At 37.1% G+C, this 24,497-nt stretch overlaps 1 protein-coding gene across 1 annotated transcript; it reads right to left on the bottom strand.

Annotated features, from left to right (window-relative positions):
* Positions 1 to 6,446: 6,446 nt before the first annotated feature.
* On the bottom strand, positions 6,447 to 23,048 carry TMPRSS11F (transmembrane serine protease 11F). The gene is given in 7 exon segments (XM_060013170.1): positions 6,447 to 6,605; positions 10,642 to 10,784; positions 12,003 to 12,088; positions 12,090 to 12,260; positions 16,001 to 16,202; positions 19,001 to 19,026; positions 22,933 to 23,048. Coding segments are annotated over 7 exon segments (903 nt in total).
* Positions 23,049 to 24,497: the final 1,449 nt, after the last annotated feature.

Genomic DNA, 24,497 nt, shown 5'->3' with positions numbered 1-24,497 from the left:
TCTAGGTCTATCCACCTCATTACAAATAGCTCAATTTCATCTCTTTTTATGGCTGAGTAATATTCCATTGTATATATGTGCCACATCTTCTTTATCCATTCATCCGATGATGGACACTTAGGTTGTTTCCATCTCTGGGCTACTGTAAATAGAGCTGCAATGAACATTTTGGTACATGACTCTTTTTGAATTATGGTTTTCTCAGGGTATATGCCCAGTAGTGGGATTGCTGGGTCATATGGTAGTTCTATTTGTAGCTTTTTAAGGAACCTCCATACTGTTCTCCACAGTGGCTGTATCAATTTACATTCCCACCAACAGTGTAAGAGGGTTCCCTTTTCTCCACACCCTCTCCAGCATTTGTTGTTTCTAGATTTTTTGATGATGGCCATTCTGACTGGTGTGAGATGATATCTCATTGTCGTTTTGATTTGCATTTCTCTAATGATTAGTGATGTTGAGCATTCTTTCATGTGTTTGTTGGCACTCTGTATATCTTCTTTGGAGAAATGTCTATTTAGGTCTTCTGCCCATTTTTGGATTGGGTTGTTTGTTTTTTTGTTATTAAGCTGCATGAGCTGCTTGTAAATTTTGGAGATTAATCCTTTGTCAGTTGCTTCATTTGCAAATATTTTCTCCCATTCTGAGGGTTGTCTTTTTGTCTTCTTTATGGTTTCCTTTGCTGTGCAAAAGCTTTTAAGTTTCATTAGGTCCCATTTGTTTACTTTTGTTTTTATTTCCATTTCTCTAGGAGGTGGGTCAAAAAGGACCTTGCTGTGATTTATGTCATAGAGTGTTCTGCCTATGTTTTCCTCTAAGAGTTTGATAGTTTCTGGCCTTACATTTAGGTCTTTAATCCATTTTGAGCTTATTTTTGTGTATGGTGTTAGGGAGTGATCTAATCTCATACTTTTACATGTAGCTGTCCAGTTTTCCCAGCACCACTTATTGAATAGGCTGTCCTTTCTCCACTGTACATTTCTGCCTCCTTTGTCAAAGATAAGGTGACCATATGTGCGTGGGTTTATCTCTGGACTTTCTATCCTGTTCCATTGATCTATATTTCTGTTTTTGTGCCAGTACCATACTGTCTTGATTACTGTAGCTTTGTAGTATAGTCTGAAGTCAGGAAGCCTGATTCCTCCAGCTCCATTTTTCGTTCTCAAGATTGCTTTGGCTATTCGGGGTCTTTTGTGTTTCCATACAAATTGTGAAATTTTTTGTTCTAGTTCTGTGAAAAATGCCAGTGGTAGTTTCATAGGGATTGCATTGAATCTGTAGATTGCTTTGGGTAGTAGAGTCATTTTCACAATGTTGATTCTTCCAATCCAAGAACATGGTATATCTCTCCATCTATTTGTATCATCTTTAATTTCTTTCATCAGTGTCTTATAATTTTCTGCATACAGGTCTTTTGTCTCCTTAGGTAGGTTTATTCCTATGACTATATTCAGTCTTAAAGCTATCAAGTGAACAACAATTAATTTGATTTGCTTGGTACTTTTCTTTTTGTGATAAATTAATATTAACCATATGAGCTGTATTATATATTATTTCTCTTCAAGAAGATGCTAAATATAATTTCAACAAAACAGTGGTGTTTGCAAAATACATAAAGCAATACTAATGATAATGCTGACATTGTATAAAAACAATGACAATCTTAGTGCATGTGCAGCATCAGCTGTGCTGATACCAATTTATAATAATATACTTTGCACTTTTCAAACAGTTTGAAACATTCTCTGAATTTGGACTTTAATTTATTATTCAAGAGGAAAGCCTCATAACATCGTGAGGAGATAGATTAAGTTCCATTTAACAGGATAAGGACAGTTGGGAGTAAAGATGTATTTCTCTTCTTAATTGTGTGACAAGATTACATTTTTCTCATTTCTTATTAGCCATAGTTAAAACTTTCAGGCAAGAAAAATACTGAAACCTGTAAAAGAATGTTTATTGTAAGTATTTACAAAATCACCTTAATCAAAACTTTTTAGTTTGCTGCATTTTAGTGTGCTTCCTGTAGTTTTGTTTATAAAACAGATTTTCTAATAAGGCATTAAAAAGAGCAAAGTTCAAAACAAACTTTTGTTGTTTCAGCAGGGTTTGAACTATTTTGCTGCTCCTTATTTTAAAATACGGTATATAATTTACACAACATCAAGTCTTTAAATTACTTCATAAGCTTAGTGTGGAGGGTGAGAAAGGGATGGGGTAAGATATAGATTTGGAGGTTAAACTTTCCATGGAGTGTTCTGACCTGCCAATTTAATTGGCTCTGCAGCTTTGCCTATGTTAAAATCATCCTTCATTTCCTTAGGTATAGTTGGATATAGTTTTAAGTGGTATTATTTGTCTTAACCATAAAACTGGTTTGGTTAAATAATATACTTTGCTAAACACCATGTGAGTTTAACTTACATTTTTTCCAAGGAGAAACATCTGTTTGGCAACAATCATTTAATCCCAGTGACTTCTAGAACTGCAATATCCCTGGCTAGTGAATGTGCATAACACAGAGTAGTGCAGAGAAGGCTGAACTGGATGAAAGAGCTCCTGGATTCTGTTCCTCTACTGGCTATCACCTACTGTATTCTTCGGGGAAATTCTCTTGGCTTTGATTTCACATGAGTCAAAAAAGGAGGTTGATATAGACAGTCTTTTAGGTCTCTCCCAGCTCTAACAGCTATAATTCTGGCATTAACTTCAATAATTTGTAACAAGTTTATTTTTCATTTCCATGATGGCATGAAGGAATGCCTTGCACACATCCCCTCTCTGTCAAATAAATATATGAACAAAGCAATAAGTTCACTGGGCGATTGCTATTAATATATTTTTGTTCTTATTTTTATTGAATCATGAAGATTTAACTGAGAGGTGGTTAAGCATTACAATAAGTTTTGTTCAATTCTTACTCTAGTATTAAAAACTAACCCTTTAGTTCTCATGGCATTCCACAGAGATTATGTGCTGTATCATTTACTGTCAACCTAATGAATTTGACCTGTCTTTTTTTTTTTTTTTTTTTTTTTTTTTCGGTACACGGGCTTCTCACCGTTGTGGCCTCTCCCGTTGCAGAGCACAGGCTCCAGGACGCACAGGCTCAGCGGCCATGGCCCACGGGCCCAGCCGCTCTGCGGCATGTGGGATCTTCCCAGACCGGGGCACGAACCTGTGTCCCCTGCATTGGCAGGTGGACTCTCAACCACTGCACCACCACAGAAGCCCTGACCTGTCTTTTAAAACGAGTCAAATTGTAGAGTTTTTTACCTATGAAAAGATATATCATTATAGCATTCACAGCATAAGAGACAAAACCCAGGGGGTTTTTTTGTTGTTTTTTGTTTTCTTTTTGCGGTACGCGGGCCTCTCACTGTTGTGGCTTCTCCCGTTGCGGAGCACAGGCTGCAGACACGCAGGCTCAGGGGCCATGACTCACGGGCCCAGCCGCTCTGCGGCATGTGGGATCTTCCCGGCCCGGGGCATGAAACCGTGTCTCCTGCATCGGCAGGCAGACTCTCAACCACTGCGCCACCAGGGAAACCCCCCAGGTTTTTTTTTTTAACCACAATATATATGTAAAATTCACCAAGCAATAATACTGATAAATAAAAATGCTAACACTAAAAAACAAAAAAGTCACCTTCTTTATAATCTTAATGCATTTGCAGCATCATCTGTACTGATATCAGTTTGCAATAATATACTTTGCAGTTTTTGAGCAGGTTTTAAATATTTGACTTTTCAACTTTATTATTCAACAGGAAAGCCTCAAAACAATACCATGGGGTAAATAGCTTAATGTCCCTTATGGTAGATGGAAAATATGAGTCAAAAGTTATCGCATGATTCCCATAACACCACTCAATAAGTCAGGATCAAACTAGAAATAGGATACATAAATCCTATTTTAAAATCTACTTTTCCATTTCTTAGATTTTCCTGTAGCCTTTTGCATTTCTCATTTGTGTTAAAATGTCATTGAGTTGAATTAAACTAATCATATAATTATTTAAATAAGTATATAGTTTCACAGATATTTGCAAAAAGTTATCACAGTCTTCTGAAATATAAATAGAGGTACACAAAAGCACATATCCATTCTTATAGAAATTAATTAGTAGAAAATAATTTTTTTGTAGGCAGATTTGTTTTCCTGTTTTTACCAAATGATGCATTAGGCTTTAACATAAAAAAAGATATATCATCAGTCAAACACATCTTGAATATGCTAAATATTCTCCAGAAAGCTTTGGCTTTTTCTCTACGTACAAAAGGAAGCATAAGAATTTAAATTTTTACTCTGTTTTTCCTGTTGATATTTAATTGTTAGTAGTCATCAACTCAGAAATTTGGTGACCTTTTCTTTTCAAAAGTGTGTATGATGACCCTTTCATGTTTATTATATCTTAATATTGATATTAAATAATAACTAGGAGTTTTTTAGTTATATTTATCTTGTTTGCATATATTACATATAACACATATACATGTAAATTAAAAGTTTTAGTTATTAAAGAAACTAAGAGGCTAAATTTTTCTCCAGTAAATCAGAGCAACAAGTCTAGTGTTTGAGGTCTTACATTTGAGACCTGGATGTGAAAATAGCTGCATCTGTAGTCACAACCCTGGTGACAGATGACCTTGTATCCTATGACTACTTGTGTATAAGAAGCCTTGGTTCAACATACATTAATGAGACATAAAAAGTGATTTTGAAAACCTAATAATTCACCTAATTGTTTTTACAATGTAATTTTAAGTATTCTGAAATCAAGTACATGATTTTAAAGAATAAAGATACAGTTTTTAAAAAGTATATTGTTTTATTGAGTCCTAAACAAATGAATAATAGTTGATAGCCCCTAGTCTATATTGAGAGCCTGCTGTGTACAGACACTGTTCCAAGTAATTTACTTGTAAGCATGCATTTAATCCTCATGATGATCTTAGGTAGGTACTATTTTTATTCTCACTGCAGAAATGAAAGAACTAATGCACAGAGATGTTAAGGACACAACTTATACGTGGCAAAGCCAATGTTCAAGCTCAGGCAGCCTGGTGCCAAAGCCTGTGCTCTCCACCCCTAGACTTGGGGCTGGTTTAAGCCCCAACGTCATTCACTCATTTGACAAATTAAGTTTATTTACATTAAAACTCATAGAGACATTCCTTTCCATTATAACAAACCTTTATATAATGTATAATATATGCCAGGCACTATCCTAAGTGCTTTGTACAAATCAACTCTCCTAACCTGACATTCTGGTAGGCATCTGACTTGACAGAGAACTGAAGACTTATAAAAGCACCATATGCTAATGTAGGTATATCTTAATAAATAACTGGATGTCTCATCCCAACAAAAATCTAGAGTGCTTGTTTTTTTTTTGTTTTTTTTTTTTTTTGCGGTATGCGGGCCTCTCACTGCTGTGGCCTCTCCCATCGCGGAGCACAGGCTCCGGAGGCACAGGCTCAGTGGCCATGGCTCACGGGCCCAGCCGCTCCGCGGCATGTGGGATTTTCCCGGACCGGGGCACGAACCTGTGTCACCTGCATCGGCAGGTGGACTCTCAACCACTGCGCCGCCAGGGAAGCCCTAGAGTGCTTGTTTTGTTATTAATCATTTGAAACTCAACTCTTCTAGCCTTGGTCCCATTGGTTCCTTTTATCTTCTACCCATGGAAGAGTGTTCCCAAGAGTTGTCTTTATTCTCCTTTTTGGTCTAACTCCAAATGATGCATGGATGGCAAGATGCTGTTAGAGAATAAATCAGAAATGCTTAGTAACAATACAACATGCATCCTGAAGCTAGTGCTTGTGTGTATAACCCAATGTTAACAGCAAGTTCAGATACATTTAAACATCTTCTAAATGGTGACTCTCATGGTTAATGATAATGATCTGTATTACTATTTATAAACCCAGGTTAGAGTTCAAATTATATTACAAATCCCACACTTCTCCATTCTAGCCATTGAATGTCCAGTCATCAGTCCTAGAATGTTGAAGCCCTGAATCCTCAGGGATGATTGCTGTTTAATATTTTGCTATATGAATCCCAAGTGCTCCAAGTAGTGTATGAGGTAAGATTTTGACAGCCCTGGCAGCTCTTCATATCCTGTGGAAAGTGATGTTCCCCATCTTCACTTGGGGGAAACCATTTATAAATATTCATCTGATTAATAAGATCACAGTTTCTCTTGTGAGTGAGGAGTTGGTGCTATTTGTCATTTGCTGTGTCTTCTTTGCTTAGGGTAGAGAAATACTTCTGTCACGTGTATACAAAGTCCACCTCATGATATTAGATTGGTCTGACTCTGAAGGACTTCTTGACATCCAGCACAAGCACTGATTCAAACCACAAGAATATAAATAATACACAATATGCAGGAGTTTTAGCTCTGTGTGCCGTGGATAAAATTCATGGTCAATTCACACTAGATACCAGTCTTTGAGGCAATCCAGCCTCGATACTGACTCACTCTTGTGTAGACCCCAGGTTTTTTGGGAAGAGCACATGATTGTCCCCAACTTACTATACTGACAAGGTACCAGATGTCATGATTATCATAAACCAGAGGTCCACCACAATCTCCCTAGAGAAAAAAATATATTTAAAATTGTTAACATCAATAGGAAGGTCACTGCAGTCATCTCTCTTCCACAGGAAAAATGGAAACTGGTACACAGAACATGCAGCCAAACTAGAGATAGATTATATGATGTTTCTCTCAACTGAGTTAAAATTTTGTGCTGAACTTTAAAGTGAATTGTTTTCTAGAAAGACTAACATTCATTCATATGGAATGGTTACATTATTTCTGGTTCAGCATCCCTAGATTTTTTTGCTAGTTTTATTAGACCCTTTAAGCATGGGGTTTAGTAAGCATTTATCTAAAATATTTAACATGAGGTTGGTATTTGTGCCTAGTTAGAAATTTTCTGTGATCTCTTCTGAATGTCTTAGCTTGACTGGTCTCCTTTTCTGTTACTCACCTAGTTCTAATTTATGTTTGCTTTCTGAATTTTATATAGATTAAATCTCTTTTGGATCAAGGAAGATTAAGTAAATAAACAGTTGTAAGTGTAGAGGTTAAAATTGTGGTCTCAGTAGTTGAACTGCCCAAGTTTCAGGTCTAGTTCTATTAATTACTGGTTGTGTGACCTGAGGTAAGATACACAGGGTAACCTCTCTGTGCCTCTTCCACCTCCTTCATTTATTTTTTCTTTTATCAGCTATTTATTGAATTCCTATTATGTGTCCCAGGCATTCTGATGGACATTGAGGATAAAACGATGACCAAAAATGAACGGTCCCTATGCTCATAGAGCTTGACATTTAGGTTAAAAAAACCACAATATTAAATAAGCCTACAAATATGCAAAATGACAACTGTGATAAGTGCTATGGAAACATACAATGGGGGATTCGACTAGTCAGGGAGGAAAGGGATGTTTGCCTTGATGAGATGTAATTGAGCTGATATCTAAAAGAAGAGGAGTAAATCATGAAAAGAAAAGTGTGGATAAAATGTGTTCTAGACAGAGGGAACAGCATGACAAATGCTCTGGGCATGAAGGAGCCTGGCATATGCAAAGGCCTGTAGAAAGGGGGACTGGAGAGAAGACAGCAACGGGGCAAGTGGTACATAATGAGGCCATAGAGGTAAGGAGAGACTAGTCTATATGGAGCCCTATGGGTCTTTTACAGACGGTTTTGATTTTTATCATAAGATAAAAGCAAAGGTAAACCACTGAAGTTTTAAGTGTTTTAAGGAGGGGGTTGACATGATCAGATTACATCTTGTTAGAAACTGTCCTGGCATTCATTTGACTAATACACTAAAGGAGCATAAGAATGAATATAAGGGAGATAAACTAGATGGTTAATGTGGTTGGGGGTTGGAGGGAAGGGAAGGGGAGGAGAGAGAGGTTGAGAGAAGAGAGAAAGGCAAGAGATGGTGGAGAGAGATTTTAGGAGGTAAAACCCATGGGATTAGGTAATCAATTGGATATGGGATAAAGAGAGAAATTAGAATGATTTCTAGACTCTGGCTTATTTAACATAATGAAAGGGGATTCCATTCATAGAGATACAAAACATAGGAAGAAGATCAGGTGGGGAGGGGAATAAGAACAGAATCATGTACAACATTTGAATCTGAGATGCCTTTGAAACATCCAACTGGAGCTGCCAAGTAGGAATAGAATATATAAGTCTGGAGATCAAAAAGGAGGTTAGGACTAAAAGTATAAATGTATGAAACATCAACAAAAAGATGATAATTGAAGGTATGAGAGAGAATTAGATTCTCTGGGGAGAAAGTATAGAGTGAAAAAAGAAACAGGCATAGGATAGATTAACATGTATTAAATGGGATTAAGAGAATGAGCCTGAAAAGGAGACAGAGAAGGAGCAGACAGATGTAGGATGAAAATCATTACAAGCCAAGGGAAGACGATATTTCAAGAAAGAGGGAGTGGTAAGCATTATTAAATGCTGTTAAGAGGTTAAAAAAAAAAAAAGAAGACCAAAAAATTTGTATAACGTCATTAGTGGTTCATTGAAAACATCAGGAAGAGAGATTTTGATGAAGTAATAGGGCAAAAACCATATTGAAATGGTTTGAGGGGTTAGTGGGAGGTGAGGAAATTGAGACCATGGGTAGAGACATTTTCACAAATATTTGGTGGTAAAGAGATAAGATGAGAAGCTAGCTGGAGGCATTATGGGTCAAAAAAGAATTGGCTATTTCTTTTTTTCCCTAACTTAAGAGATCTGAATAGAGAAGGATCTAGTTACAAGAGAAACGTTGAGTCTGAAAAGAGAGAGAGAGGACATAATTGCCAGTGTAAAGTTCCCCAGAGGCCAGCAAGAAGAAGAAATGGAGCAAAGGAGAAGGGACCAGCCTTAGCGAAGAGGCAGCTCCTCTGTTGTGATCTAAGCTGAAGGTGGATGACAAGGGTCCGGATGAAGGCATGTCTGTATGCTTGGTGCTGGGAAGATGGGAAACTCCCCTCTTTTGACTTATATTTTTCTTTGAAAATTGGGAAACAAAATCATCAGTTGAGAATAAACAGGCAGGAGAAACTGAAAGTTAAGGAAAGTAGAAAATGGCGGAAGAATTCAGAGAAAGGTAGATTTAGAAAAAAACAAACTAACAAAAAGAGTAAGGTTGTCAGTTTTGTTATCTGGAACCTATAGTGGAACCATGGGTTCTCTTGTATTTTTTCCAGGAGCATTTGACTTTCCAGATACAGGCAGAGAGAGAGAGAGACTAAATAATTGAGTTCTTCCAGGTTTGGGACTTTGTCAGACAGAAATACTGGGAAGAGAGAGCATCAGGTGGGCTTGGGGTATTAGCAAAAGTGTTTAAAAAATGATCACAGGGACTCCCTGGCGGTCCAGTGGTTAAGACTCCATGCTTCCACTGCAGGGGGCAGGGGTTTGATCCCTGGTGGGGGAACTAAGATCCCACATGCCACAAGCCGTGGCCAAAAAAAAAAAAAAAGATCACAGTGAAATCTAAATTGGACAAGTGGATGGTAGATGAAAGGAAAGGATTAATGGGATGTGAAATAGCAGAGAAGCTGTGCTCTACAGGTCTCTATGAAATTGAAGGATGATATTCAGCCAACAAATATTTGTGCCAGGCACTGTTTTAGGTGTTGGTAATACAGCAGTAAAATAAAATAGATGCTCTAAAATGTGTGCCTTCATGGAGCTCACATTCTAGGTTAGCAAAAGAGACAGATAATAAGCCAGTTAAATAAAATATATTGTGTGCTGAATGGTACAAGAGCTAAAGATAAAAATAAAACAGAGAAGGGACACAAAGAATATATGTGTAAGTTGTGTATGTTGGGGGGTGAGGGTTGGAAGGTTGGGGTGTAACAGAGTGTGGCCAAAGAAACAGAAGTAGTTGAAAAGCAGGCAGAAGGATTGAGGATTGTTGTTAAATAGGATGACTTGGGGATTTAGTGTTGCTGGAAATGGAATAGTTTTTGGTGACAAAGCTCAAGGTGTGACCCTAAGTATAGGTGACTGAGGAGGAGTGAAGATCACTGGAGATTAGGAGATCTAGGAACTAAGAATCCAGCATTTAAATGAGTTGACGTTAATATTGCAGGCCTTGGGATGGAGACAAAATCTGTTTCAGGTGTCAGTCGTGAAAGAATGAAAGGGACAAAGAGAGATTTGGAGGTGGGGGAATAAAAACAAGATGCATGAGAGATGATGATAGAGCTGAATAAAGTGGTCTTCAGAGGAGAGGTTTCTCTGTCTTTTGATTCCAAATTTGCTTAAGAAAATAACAATAGACCATAAGAGTTATTGTGTGAACCAGAAATTTAGAGCAATAGACTTTAATTTCCTAATTTGTAAAATAGGGATAATTATAGTAATGCTTCAATCTCATTATATTAAATGAAATAATGTATAGAAAGTGCTTAGCATTGTTTTGGCATAGTAAACACTCAGTACAATCATTTTTGTTATCATGTCTATTTAAGCAAACTGTGTCTTTGGTAAAATTCATGTCATTTTTTTCTCCCAGGTAAAGTATATGCCCAAATTAGAAACAGTTAATGGAAACTTTCCTTTTAAAGTTTTGACCTTGACTTTGGACTTACCTTACATGCATCTACTTTTCCATCCATGAATCCAGCACATAACATTCCTGAAGTTATCAGGCCATCATACACATCCTTTCTGTTACACACATCAGTGCTTATGGTTTCCACCCTGGCTTGCTGAAGTCTATTTTGTGTAGGTCCTATTACAAAAACAAATGTAAAAATGAAAAACATGTCCTTTGAATAGAGTTATATCTAAGACTCAGAGACACATAAATTGTATATTCCTAGGAACAAAAGCATTAAGATTTTTATTATTTAATTATTGCCTAATTTTATTTTCTGTGTCAAAAATGCCTACGTGCAAGGAACAATACACATACATGACCCAATATTATATCATATTTGTGGCTCTTCAAGAGTTATTGGAACCTCAAAACTACATGCAATATTGTGTGTGTATGCCCTTTTTTTTCATGAGAAGAGGGTTCATCACACTGATCTTGTCCAACTTCACATTTTTCCATGTAAGGGAATTGAGGCTCAGAGGAGTTCATTGATTTTCCAAAAGCTACTCAAGAAGAAACCAGGGTACAAGCTGCACAGGTCTATTTGTCCTACTCTATGCTGTATAGCAGCTGTCCCCAACCTTTTTGGCACCAGGGACCGTTTTCATGGAAGACAGTTTTTCCATGGACCAGTGGGTGTAAGCGTTGGTTCAGTTGGTAATGCGAGCGATGGGGGGCAGCAGATGAAGCTTCTCTCACTTGCCAACTGCTCACCTCCTGCTGTGCGGCCCAGTTCCTAACAGGCTACAGACTGCTACCGGGCCACGGCCTGGGGGTTGGGGACCCCTGCGTGTTATTTCAGGTGTTTCAAAACATGAGAAACAAAACAAATGCCCAAGATACAGCAACAATATGACACCAGCAGAGAGTAAGGCCAGTGGTTAGGAGGAGAGAATACTACACAACTGAGTCTAAAAACATTTACAAAACACTTTCATGTTTATGATCATTATATATCCTCATTAAAATTAGGAAGAATTTATACCAAAAAAAGTATATGAAGTATATGCTAGCCGGGAGTGTTTACGTCTGGCAAATATACAATTTGTAATCCTTTACTCCCTTGTACTCCCATAGCATTTTGTTCCTTATAGTATCTAAAACGGTCTGTTCTGTTCATCATGTTATTGACCTCTCCCTTTCCTCACCACTGCTCCAATTAATTGTGAACTCCTCAAGGACAGGTATCTGATTCCTTTTACTTTTTAACCCACAGTACCTTGTTCTTGTCAGAGCCATACACATTAGAAAGATCCACATTTTAATGAAGAGTCTAAAGCGGTATCCCCTAGATGCCTCATTAGATCCCAAGATAAAATTGTACTAAGTAAATTATGTTGAACAGCTCACCATCATCTACAATGGATCCAAACCTTGTGACGAATACACTTGTTTTAGACGGCAACTTTATGGATGAATCTGGGAGGCAAACTCTGAACTACATTTGAAAACTCAACTCGGGTAGCAAGCTAAGCCAAAGCAATGTCATTTTCATTTGTTTCTCTATGGTAATTCTCATGAAAGGTAATTTTCCTCACACTTCGTTGCACTGCGGGTGGTGTTATAGTCGTGCCAAAAGTAGCAATCCATTGACTTGGGTCTTTATGTCTGCAAAATATAAAGGGTAAAATGTGTGATGCTTAACTGTATCCTTTAAAAAAAGATTGAGACCATATTCTCCCCAACTATTGGAATTATGCTCCTGAAAAATCCCTATGGTGAGAGAATTTGCAGTTGATGACCTTATGGAAAAAAGAGGTTAAAATATTGATACAAATGAGAGTGTGAAAGCCCTTAAAATATTTTACATACTCTAAAATTAAAGAGAGTACAGTAACTAAATGGAATTCCATGCTATGTTTGGAATAATAATAGTAATGGCTACTATACAATTAGTTTCTAATATTTTAATTCCTTGTTTATTAGAAACTCTTCAAATTTGATTTCTTCTATAATTTCAGTGAAGTATGTAGAAATTAATTTTGATTTGTTTTGGATATTATGCACCATAAGAGATATTTTCCTTCTATATGAGACACTCCATCCATTCTTATTTTATGAATCACCTGTCAGTTCTTGTTTACTGGGTCTTACCTTGATCTTTGAGATAAAGTGCAATTTGTCTGCTTCACAAACCCTCATATGTACACAGGATTGTTTCTCCACCCAAGGCCCATACCCTGCCCCAATACTCAAGGGCTAAGCAGCCCTATTCAGTGTCATGTTGTTAGTGCTCCCACTGCCTTTGACCTGGCCTAGTCAGTCCCTCTTACTATTTTTGAGGCTCTTCCTTAACACAGATGCTTTTCTCTACCACAAGGTTACATAACAAGCAAATTCTGTCTACTCCTATCATCTCTTTACCTCCCTATTCTAATCTAAAGCCCAGTTCCCTCTTTGTCTAATTATCCCTTTCAAGAATGACTAGAAATATATAGAAACTTGAAATTCTCTATGTAGAAGAAAATTATTTAAAAGCAAATCACACAGAAGAGAATTCAGAAAGGGGAGTTCCTTGTTCATGCAGGATTACTGTGTTGGTGAATCATAACTTTTAAGTATAATGAAAAACCTGAAAGATCAGTAGTTTTCAGAGTACTCTGCACTGCCCCAGGGATGAGCAGGCAGAGCCTAGGGGTGGAGGGATTGGGATATGGGGAGGGCTCCTCTCTCATCTGTTTTTGTTTTTTAATTTCCACTTGGTTATGTATATAATTTGTTTTTTCTTTTTGTCTGCGTTGGGTCTTCATTGCTGCACGTGGGTTTTCTCTAGTTGTGGTGAGCGGGGGCTACCCTTCGCTACAGTGTGCAGGCTTCTCATTGGGGCAGCTTCTCTTGCTGTAGAGCACAGGCTCTAAGCACGCGTGCTTCAGTAGTTGCAGCACATGGACTCAGTAGTTGAGGTCCACAAGCCCTAGAGCGTGGGGGCTTCAGTAGTTGTGGTGCACAGGCTCTAGGGCATGCAGGCTTCAGTAGTAATGGCGTGTGGGCTCAGTGGTTGTGGCTCGCAGGATCTAGAGTACAGACTCGGTAGTTGTGGTGCATGGGCTTAGTTGCTCCACGGCATATGGGATCTTCCTGGACCAGGGATCGAACCCGTGTCCTCTGTATTGGCAGGCGGATTCTTAACCACTGCGGCACCAGGGAAGTGCCTCTCATGTGTTTTACTTATTTACACTTTAAAGGGAGATTTTATTCAAAGCAGAAATCTTAGGGCTGAAGCATTCATTTGAAAAATAGAATTCTGGAAGCTACAAAGACATATGTTACTTCAGTCCTTAAGGAGCTTGTAAGCTAATGGAGTGGACAAAACAGGAATACCCATCTCTTCATGCATCATCAACCAGAAAGGGAGTCTCCATTCCTAGGCACAGTTCAATATGTTTTGTGGATAAGAACACTAAGACTCACTAAGAAGTTAAATGGCTTGCCAGGTAAGTCACATATCCACCTGGTTACTGTCAGAGAGAGATGGCCTAGGTCTCATGATATCCTGTCAAGAACTTTTTCCCTACACACTCTTGTTTCACAAAGACTGGCATCATTTTTCATGGACATAAAGGTACTAACATTTGTCTTAAACAAAATTTTTTAAAATACACTAATTCTGTAGGGAAAAAACATAAAAAATTTAAAAGTATTTGGATAATTGTGAAATTGTCTTCAAAGAATCTTTATTTTTCCTTCACAACAGTACACTGTATTATGCGGTTACATGAAATTATATCACCTGCAAAATGGAACCCTTTCTCTCCAGGATCATTACCTTTCCCAACTCTTTTATATTATTATTATTACTGGCATAAAATATGCTATTACATTTCTCATATTTTAAAAAAATCCTTCCTTTGAGTCCACAACCACCCCCAACTGTCAAATTTCTCTGCTCCCATTCATTTAAAAACTCCTTGAAAGTGGCATCTAAACTCACTACATCCAATCCTTCTCCTTCTTTTCTCTCTTGAATTCATTCCCATTCCCATCATATAATCACAGTTTCTTTTATCAAGGTCACCAGTTATCTCTATTTTTATCAAACTCAATGGCCGATCCCCATGTAGGTCTGCCAACACACAGAGATGGCACTGGACCTGCCGAAAATGTATCTCAGTCATTATAGCTTATATTCTTCACTAAATGCATTGACATTCTGGGCTTATTTATTTTTAATTTATATAAGCAAAGATCAGTTACAAAGCAAAATAGATGACACTCCCAAACACAAGTGTGAAGATTGGAGGAGTCTGTAAACATGAAAAAAAATCAGAAAGCCTTGAAAAATTAGTGAGACTCAAGTTTATCTAAGGCATGATGCTAGTTATTTTCAGGGTTGTGAATTTGTGTGAGTCCCTTTTCTCTTCTTTCATGAGAGAGTGACAATCACCTTAAATTCATTAGGTTATTCTCATTGCACGTCTGCTCCATAAATAAAGGTGTAGGCATCTTGAAACAATTTGGGTGTTACCACAGAAGGATGACCAAGCACCTCCTAGACACACCAAGGATAGTTTCCTCTGAAAGGGTGTGTGAACAGTGCCACTGGCCAGGGCTTTACTCAGAGCTTTTGTGTTTTGAGGGTTTAAAAGGCAAAACTTTCTGTACCCTGATAGTGAAACCTCAGTGAGAAAAGATAGTGTGTCCCTGGTCTTGGGGCAATAGCGTGCCTGTGCATGTCTGTGTATGTGAAGTGATATAGCTGAGTGTTAAGAGCTACAACTGTGAAAGCCCAAGCAGAGAGCTCCTTTTAGATTGTGTGTGATCAGTCTTACATTCTATGAGGGCAGTGATAAAGGCTGGCTGGTCTCTTTCACCATCCACACACCTCTCTGGTCCATAAAAGCCCACACAGTTCTTGGATAATGCAATTGGAAGGGAGAGCTTCAAGAGTGATACCTTTGATTTTTTTCTTTTTTCTTATTTGATGTTTTTCTCATCACTTACTAAAGTGATGGTGGATGTTGATAGTTGGAGGATAGATGGAATAATATTTTTTAAACTGGCTGAATTTTCTCTTTAAATAGGTAGAAGAGTTTAAATTTGTTACATGTATAATAGTCTTTAAACTAAAATAATTTATGGTATAGTAGAAAAGATCACACTGGTGTCATGATGCTACAAGAGAATATGTGGTAAGAGCCATAAGAATGATGCAAACCAAACATGATAGATACGGAGAGAGGGGATGAGTATGATTAGGGCATAGAGCAACCATAATGTATTTAGGGGACAGAGGGTCCATCCAGAATGGAGTAGAGACTAAGCTGGTGAGATTGAACTCTTCCCAGCACTAAATTGACGGTAATCAATAACTGAGTAAGGAAGACTAGCAACAGCTCTAATAAACTTACTTGCGGAAGCAGTGAGCGGCCGTGAGCAGCCAAGTGTTACTGATAAGGCTAGCTCCGCACTGATGGCCTGCCCCTATGAGCTGGAGGCTGGCCTGCCATGGCCACTCCCCTTGCATAGCTGTTTCACTTCCTTGGACAACCCTTTCAGTAGAAGAGGATGCTGGTAATGGCATGTATGAAGATGTCATCCTTATTCCACAGTCTGTCACAGAAACGTGTTAGTTTGCTTTCATGAAAAGGAGTGGAAGAAAAGCACATCCTGATTTGCACTGTGTGCAGATGGTTAGACAGTCCATTGAACCTGCTATTCTTTAACCCATTCCTAGCACTCAGTCTCTGGGGTTATTCTGTAGGGGTCCTACTAATCCTATTGAGGTTCAGAAGAAATATTTACCAACATTTCAAGGCATCGAAACCAGGAATTAACTTCGGTCTCCATATAAAGCATATACGGATGAATAAACAGGTGGGTAGATAAATTACTGAGCATAAAAATGTATAGATCCTCTGCTAAGGGTTTCAGATACATTTATAGCAAAATACTTTTCAAATGAGAAAACTCGGCTCTGGAGGAGAACGTAAACTACTGGAGGTCACCCAGCTGGTAAATGACAGAGTTGTATATAAAATTAGAAGGATCCACATCAAAGTTTGTATTCTTACTACTGAGAGAGAGCCCAACACTGAATGTCGGTCATGATTCTGCCTTGACATGAATCTGTAGACTGTCTTTGTAAAGCCCTGATATTTAAGTCTTAAATACAATGACTTTTTTGCTTTTCTAAAATTTAAAAGACTAGTTTTAAAAAAAATTCTGATTCCCTGATAGCAAACCCTCAATTGATTAGACTTCAAATCAACCTTAAGTAATACTTGAAAGTATATTAGCATACTTTATTAATGTGCTTTTTAATTATTTATATTTTGTTAAGAATACAAGTGTTTTTTTTTTTACAAAAAGGGGTTTTATTCAAAAACAGGTAAAAAATAGTTGCCTGAAATCATATTTACAAATTTATCATAACTCCCTTAATGTTAAATAGCTTTAGCTTAAGGTGACCATAAAATTGAACAAATAGAGTGTCATATCAGTAGTGCCTAATACTTCCTCTCCCAACTTCCCCTTAAAGTAAGCATGAAGATAATAATAATAAAAATAATATCTACTAGTTATGAGCCAGGCCCTGTACATAGTGTTACATATATTTTCCCTAATTTTTATAACAACCCTCTATGTTAGATGTTATTATCCTCATATTGCAGATGAAAAAAATTGAGTCTATGGTATTGTTCAAAGGCAAAAGGAGCAAAATCACCAGAAATTAAGGAAGGATAAGAAAAATTATAAATTCTGGTAGTAATTTTCAGTAACTGGAGTGTTCGGTTGGTTGGTTTAAAAAGCAACTTCTTAGATGACCCAAGCTATATCCCTGAACCAGAATTGTGTGGAGAACCCCAACAATTCCGACAAAGCCACTGCTATTGTGATTCCCTAGCCCAGGGAATAAAGCTAGCCAAATAGAAACTATAGTTTGAACCATCCAGTTGTGACCCATCAAGTCTTTTCTCTCTGTGTGTGTTCAAAAGAAGCCACACTGTCCAGCACACCATCCTATCTAGGGACACAGGAAAGATGAAAAGTTCTATGAAAATGTAGTTATTTTATTAAATGGTCTGAATGTGTACCCCAAAATTTATAGTTGAAATCCTAACCCTTAAAGGTGGTGGTATTAGTAGGTGAAGGTGCTTAAGTCATGAGGATGGAGCTCTCATGAATGGGATTAGGGCCTTACGGAAGAGTGTGCACAGGGATCCCTAGCCTCTTCCACCATTTGACTATATAGCAAGACGTCTGAGTCAGAAGAGGGCCCTCACCGGACCATACTGGCACCCTGATCTCAGACTTCTAGCCTTCAGAACTGTGAGAAATATATTTCTGCCGTTTATAAACTACCCCATCTATGGTATTTTGTTATCACACAAGGAATGGACTAATGAAAAGCAATTTAAACAGAGAAAGAAAGAGCACTGGCACCAGTGAATGCTGGAGCTGGTGGTACTCTAAAATGGGTGGTTGATGTAGTTTTCATATACTCTCTTTGTAAGATCAGAAATTAATCCTGCATCTAACTGTATGGCATGGTTAAGGTCCTCTAAATCAGATGATATATAAACTCAGAAGACAGACATATCTCAGAAAGTTTTCTTCAAAAAATTTTAGGACATGTGCTTGGTATCAGCAAAGATATGCAAGAAGACATGATCTTATTAAACAAAAGTAGCCAAACATGGGCTTCCCTGGTGGCGCAGTGGTTGAGAGTCCTCCTGCTGATGCGGGGGACACGGGTTCGTGCCCCGGTCCGGGAAGATCCCTCATGCCTCAGAGCGGCTGCGCCCATGAGCCATGGCCGCTGAGCCTGGGCGTCCGGAGCCTGTTGCTCCACAATGGGAGAGGCCACAGCAGTGAGAGGCCCGCGTACCACCAAAAAAAAAAAAAAAAAAAAAAAAAAAGTAGCCAAACATAAGGGGAAAATATGCTGTGATAAGAGTACACATAACGAAAGAGTTGTCTGTCACTAAAGAAAATTCAAAATATCACAGAAATTTCATAACATATAAAATCCACGTAGAAGTAATAAAAAGAAAAAGTGGCACCAAATAACAGAGATAAGTGATTTTTGGGAGTATAGATCTGATGAGATCATTCAGAATGCAGAGGAAAGTAACCTGAGCTGGAACTAGAAATAATGATTGACATGGAGAGCAGAAAATGGACATTCAGGTAATAAATCATTTGTGTTCCTGAGGAAGAAAAAAAAGAACAATTGGAACAGAATCAATCATCAAATTTATAGAGGAAGAACATTTTTCCAGCATGAGAACATTGAAAATGCTCATAATTTCCCAAAGTTTAGTGCCAAATATAACCACATCTAGATCTCTTGGCAAAAAAAAAAAAAAAAAAAATAGAAAAAAAGTTATAGGATAAAGATTTCCTACCTTCATCCAGAAACCAAAAAGGTAACCTATATAAGAATAAAAATCACACCAGCCTTAGACTTCTACTCTATAACAAAAACACTAGAATAAAAGGCAATAATGTATATACAATTATTTGGGAAAGTTTATGGTCCAATAATCCTATAAAATGAGAAAAAGGAAGTAGAAAGAGATTCTGACATGCGAGTTCTCAGAAAATATACCATCTGTATAATTTTCTTGTTTAAAAATAACTTGAATATAGCTGATTCACTTTGTTATAAAGCAGACACTAACACACCATTGTAAAGCAATTATACTCCAATAAAGATGTTTAAAAAAAAAGAAACAGAAAAAAGAAAAAAAATAACTTGAAGATAGAGTTCAGCAAGCAAAAAGGTGAATTTAAATCAAGACTCAAGAATGAGAAATAGTAAAAATATAACAAGAGTCTTTAGTGATGGGTAAATAATTGTAATATTGGGATAAAATGGAACATGATATTTTGAAAAAGAATATTAATAGATTAATAGATTTCCTGGACATTTCACTTCTGTTCATTTAATGAGAGCTATGTATGTGGCAGAAGAAAATATATGTGGTAGAATTTTGGCTATTGAGGATGGTCATAGAATATCATTATTTTGATATTAAAACAACCTTTATAGTAAAAAGTCAGCATACATGACCAAGAAGGCCGAAAAGTGATTTTTAAAAATTGTAAAATAAGAAACTCTACAATTTTAACATTTTTATGATGGATATTTTACTTTAGCTTATATAATCATGTATTAGGGAAATTATATTATTAGGAATTGAGATTTAGTTTGAGATTGCCATTTACAGAGTGCTGGAAAATGTCATATTTTTCTTTGGAATATAATTGATTAAAAATAAAGGTGGATACCATACTCTTCATCATTTCTAATTACTTCAGGAAGAAGTTGTCACTATTATGTGTGGAGATTCTATCTCAAAATGTATTTAAAGGATTTTCCTGATGTCTAACAATAGAGAAATTCACTTTAGATGATCTGTTTCTTCACTTCATGGCTGCTGGGAGGGGAAAAGACTCTAGGTTCAAAGGACAAGCCTTATTTTTTGGTATTAAGTCAGAAGTAACTACACTTGGAAATACTTAATTGGAAGCAATGAACAGAGCTGGAACACCTAATGCCTGTGAGACGTATACTAGAGTTCAGGGGGAGGAGTAAGAAAATAAAAAGACACAGTCCCTTACCTTGGCACTTACAATGTTATTTGAAACACATTATTTTACTTTCTCTAATTATATGTTGGCATAGAAAAATAGAAATGTCTCTCAGTTTGGTTTCCAACCAGTTGTGAGGTAGTTTTAGTTTCATAACCTTTTGAACTTCATTTTCTTCCACTTTTGGGGGAAAATAAAATGAGAACTTTTCTGAGTTTGTGTTGTGAGGAATCAATGATGAGATGAATAAGAAATTGTTTTAAACTGGAAATAAACTAGAGAACCTCTTTACAGTTCATGTCAATGTTTCTTCCAACAGGGGTCAACCTTCATAAAGGTGTCTGTTTCTTTGATACTATAGAAGCTAACCCCCATAACTGACCAGTAAAGACCTCTGGGAGTCAGAATACCTGTACTTTAATTCTTCCCCCAAGGCTTGCTAGTCCCATGTCTGACATCTTACTTGAGTCTAGTTTCCTTAAAATGGTGGAAATAATACCTACCCTTTCATGTTTTGGAAAAGATCCAACATGATGATACATATATGGGGGGAAATTAAAAACCCATGGCAATGCCCATGAGTCTTCAGCTGAAAAGAAACCAGTGAAAATGATAAGCAAAGAAACAAGCAGCAAAGGAATGAAGAACTCAGCTCAGGGCTCATTTAGCTCTCAAAAAAAAAAAAGTTCTTTATCAGTATAACAACTGACACTAGAGCATTTACATAAGGACTATCTGTGATTCAGCAAAGCATAGGAAGGACCATGACTCACAAAGTAATTGAAAAAACACCTCACAGACACAAGGGACAAGAAAAACAGGTTATGTTACTCTGATTCAAACTATTTTACTTTACTTCCTTAGTATGATGTTTTAGTTCTGTTTCCTTCTCTCCCTTAAAAAAATATTATAGACCACAAGAATGGAAATGGTGGGTCATTATGATGAGGAAGAGATGAGGAGATGATGAGGTGGTGGAGAAGGAGGGAAATGTTCCCAAGTGTGTGGTTTTGTGTGTGTTTGTGTATATGATAGAACAATAACTCAGGGCTGGAGGGGAAGCAAAAATTATATGTTTGAATCGTGAAGCATTTTGTTTTATTTTTGTTGAGTAATATTGAGCTGCCAACTCTAATCAAAAGATTTGAAAAAATTCATTCCATTGGTTATATTTAGATCTGGTTAGAAAAACAGAGGAAAATCAGAATTAGTCTATCAATGGGGCCTAAGAAGTTAAGTTAACAGATAAAATGTCGGATACCTGGTTAAATTTGAAATTCGTATAAACAATAAATAAATTTTTAGTGTAAGTATATTTTATGCCATATTTGACATCCTCCCACATTCCACAGCTGCACAGCCCAGGTTTGAAACCCAGCTGAGCCATTTATTTGCAAGGACAAGCAATAGTTGAAATATACTTATACTAAAAAACTATTTTTTGTTTACTGAAATTCAGATTAAACAGAGTGTGATTGATCTGTGAATATGTTTCTCTGGATGTGTATTGTCATGAGTGTGTGTGTGTGTGTGTGTGTGTGTGTGTGCGCTTGTGTGGAGAGAGACAGGGATGAAATGTAGATGACTCCAGGTGGAGTAAGTGTAAGAAATATTATTTTAAGTTTCTAAAATAGAATTTATTTTTCTTTGTATTATAATAATATTGGTATATATGTTACACAAAATTTTGAAAATACATAAGAGTGTAAAGAAAAATTTTAAATCCACAATCTCATCACCTGGAGGTAATCGCTGTTAAAATTTTGAGTTATGCCTGAATTTTTCTTTCTCTTCACTCCTCATACCTACAAATATAAAATTATTATAAAAAATTAAAGATATACAAATGCTAACATTTATTAAGCACTTAAATATATATGCCAGGCAGCTTACTAAGTGCTTCATGGGAATTAACTCACTAAATTCTCAGTGAAAACCCTATGAGGTAGGTATTATTGTTCCTACCATTTTACAGGTGGGAGAAAAAGGCAAAGAGAAATTAAGCAACTTGTCCAAGGTCACCTAGTAAGTTAGTGGCCCCACTGGGATTCAAATCTGATTAGTGCACCCCTGGAGTATGATTTATATGGTTCCTCCACCACTGTAATTGAAGGAATAAGCCACATCCACAACCATGCATTCATTTTATAACATTTAATCTACTAAAGATGTCAGTACCACAGACCTATTTTTTTAATTTTAATTTTTATTTGGAATTAGGAATAAGACATTACCCTATAGAAAGACAGTGCTACTGCTCCAACAGAATAAGCCATCAGCAGTTTCTGTGACCAACCAGAAGTTTATGACGGAGTGAGCTTTTCTATATGGCTCAGCACATAACTAAGAATTTAATTTTCGGATTAGATATGTTTGTGTTTAATCCCTAGCTCTGCTGTTTACTAGCTGTATAACCTTGGGCAGGTGAGTTTTCAAACCTTAGTTTTCTAATTTTTTTAAACAAGGCTACTAAGAGTCTCTATCCTACTGACAGGTTCATGAGAGTACAACTTGTATAGTCTTACAGGACACTTCCTACCAGAAGGGCTCCCACTTGGTTTAATGTTCTACTGTGCCATCTTGAAATTCTTAGTTATTTTAACTGTGAACATGTGCATGAGCAGAGGCAGTACACTGGGTAACAGTGAGCACATATGATTGTGATCAAGCAGTAGTGCCCACATCTGTAGGCTCAAGTCCCAAGGCACCACGGGCAGCATAGGTGACAAGCTGTGAGCCTCACTGTCTGGAGCACATGTACATGTCTGAGCGGGCTGCCAGAATGGGACCTTGGTTCAGGTTGGTAGTGACAATTGTGGCAGCAGCAATAGAGGTAGCAGTAGCAGTGGTAGTGGCCATTGCACAAGAAAGGTCCTCACATGGACACAGGGATGAGACGGTGGTAGAAGACCAGCTCATCCTTCTGTTCCAGAGCTCTCCCTGCAAAGTCTGCACAAATATTAACTCTCTAGCCTGAGCTTTGTCAGAAGGACTGCAAGCATTCAATCAATAAACTTTCCAAGTAAATTATTACAAAATAAAGTCATACACATGGACCTTGCAATAAAGTATATCAGGAAGTTATTAGAATTCTTAAAAAGGTATAGAGTCTCCAATTTTGAAAACTGCTCCACCATTGCAAAACAAATACCTATAGTCTTAGAAATAGAAATTGTCTTTAAAGATCATTTCATTCAATGGAAAAGAAAACTATTGTCACATGGTACTTTGAATGAAGTGATTATTAATGAAAAAAATTTTAGGGGCTTCCCTGGTGGCGCAGTGGTTGAGAGTCTGCCTGCTGATGCAGGGGACACGGGTTCGTGCCCCGGTCCAGGAAGATCCCACATGCCGTGGAGCGGCTAGGCCCGTGAGCCATGGCCACTGAGCCTGGGCGTCCGGAACCTGTGCTCCGCAATGGGAGAGGTCACAACGGTGAGAGGCCCGCGTACTGCAAAAAAAGAAAAACAAACAAACAAACAAACAAAAATTTTTTTTAATTAAGTTTTCTTTGTATAGGCATTTTGAATTATATACAAATCATGATGCCACTTTCAATTTTTTGTATGGCTTCCACAAGTTACAAGAAATGTCTGAAGAAACATTAAAATTTCATTGTATAAATTTGAATTTAAAATTAATTTCAGACTTACTCAGAACTGATTTCTACGAAAAGTTAACTCTTTTTAGAAAAATCTTTTTAGTTATGTGAGAATCATCAGCTCTAGAGATACTAAAACTTATATTTTTAAATAATTTATTAGAAATTTATCTAAATGTCAGATTGTATAAAATACTCTTAAGAGGTCAAGTAGCAGTCACATCAGTGAAAAGAGCTTTCTCAAAATTAAAAATTCTCAAAAATTTTAAGACTAGAAAGATCCATGTGGTAATGGATTAGGTTTAGAGAGATAAGTATGAATTCATGTTTAGTTTAATATGGATACAAATTGCTACACAGAGAGATATTTGTAGACACATATACACTGGATATATATATATATATATATATATATACATATACACCCATATATTTACTATGTATACACTATGCTTGTAAATATGTATACATAGTATATAACACATATGTATACAAACATATATTTACTATGTATATACTACGTATGTATATATGTAGGCATATTTCCTCCTTCTTTCAGCTGAGAGGATTTAGAAGCAAGGAAACACAGTAGCCACAAACACACTTAGCTCCCAGATCTTGATTTCTAATACCATTGTCCAATAAAAGTCACCAGGGCTCCATGGAGAAACGGCTGAGTTTAGGACTGGGACAGGAAATACATGAGA

This window comes from Delphinus delphis, chromosome 5 (assembly GCF_949987515.2).
Source record: "Delphinus delphis chromosome 5, mDelDel1.2, whole genome shotgun sequence".
Classification (NCBI taxonomy): Eukaryota; Metazoa; Chordata; class Mammalia; order Artiodactyla; family Delphinidae; genus Delphinus; species Delphinus delphis.
The sequence above is the reverse complement of the archived record's forward strand: the minus strand, read 5'-3'. Positions and strand labels throughout refer to the sequence as shown.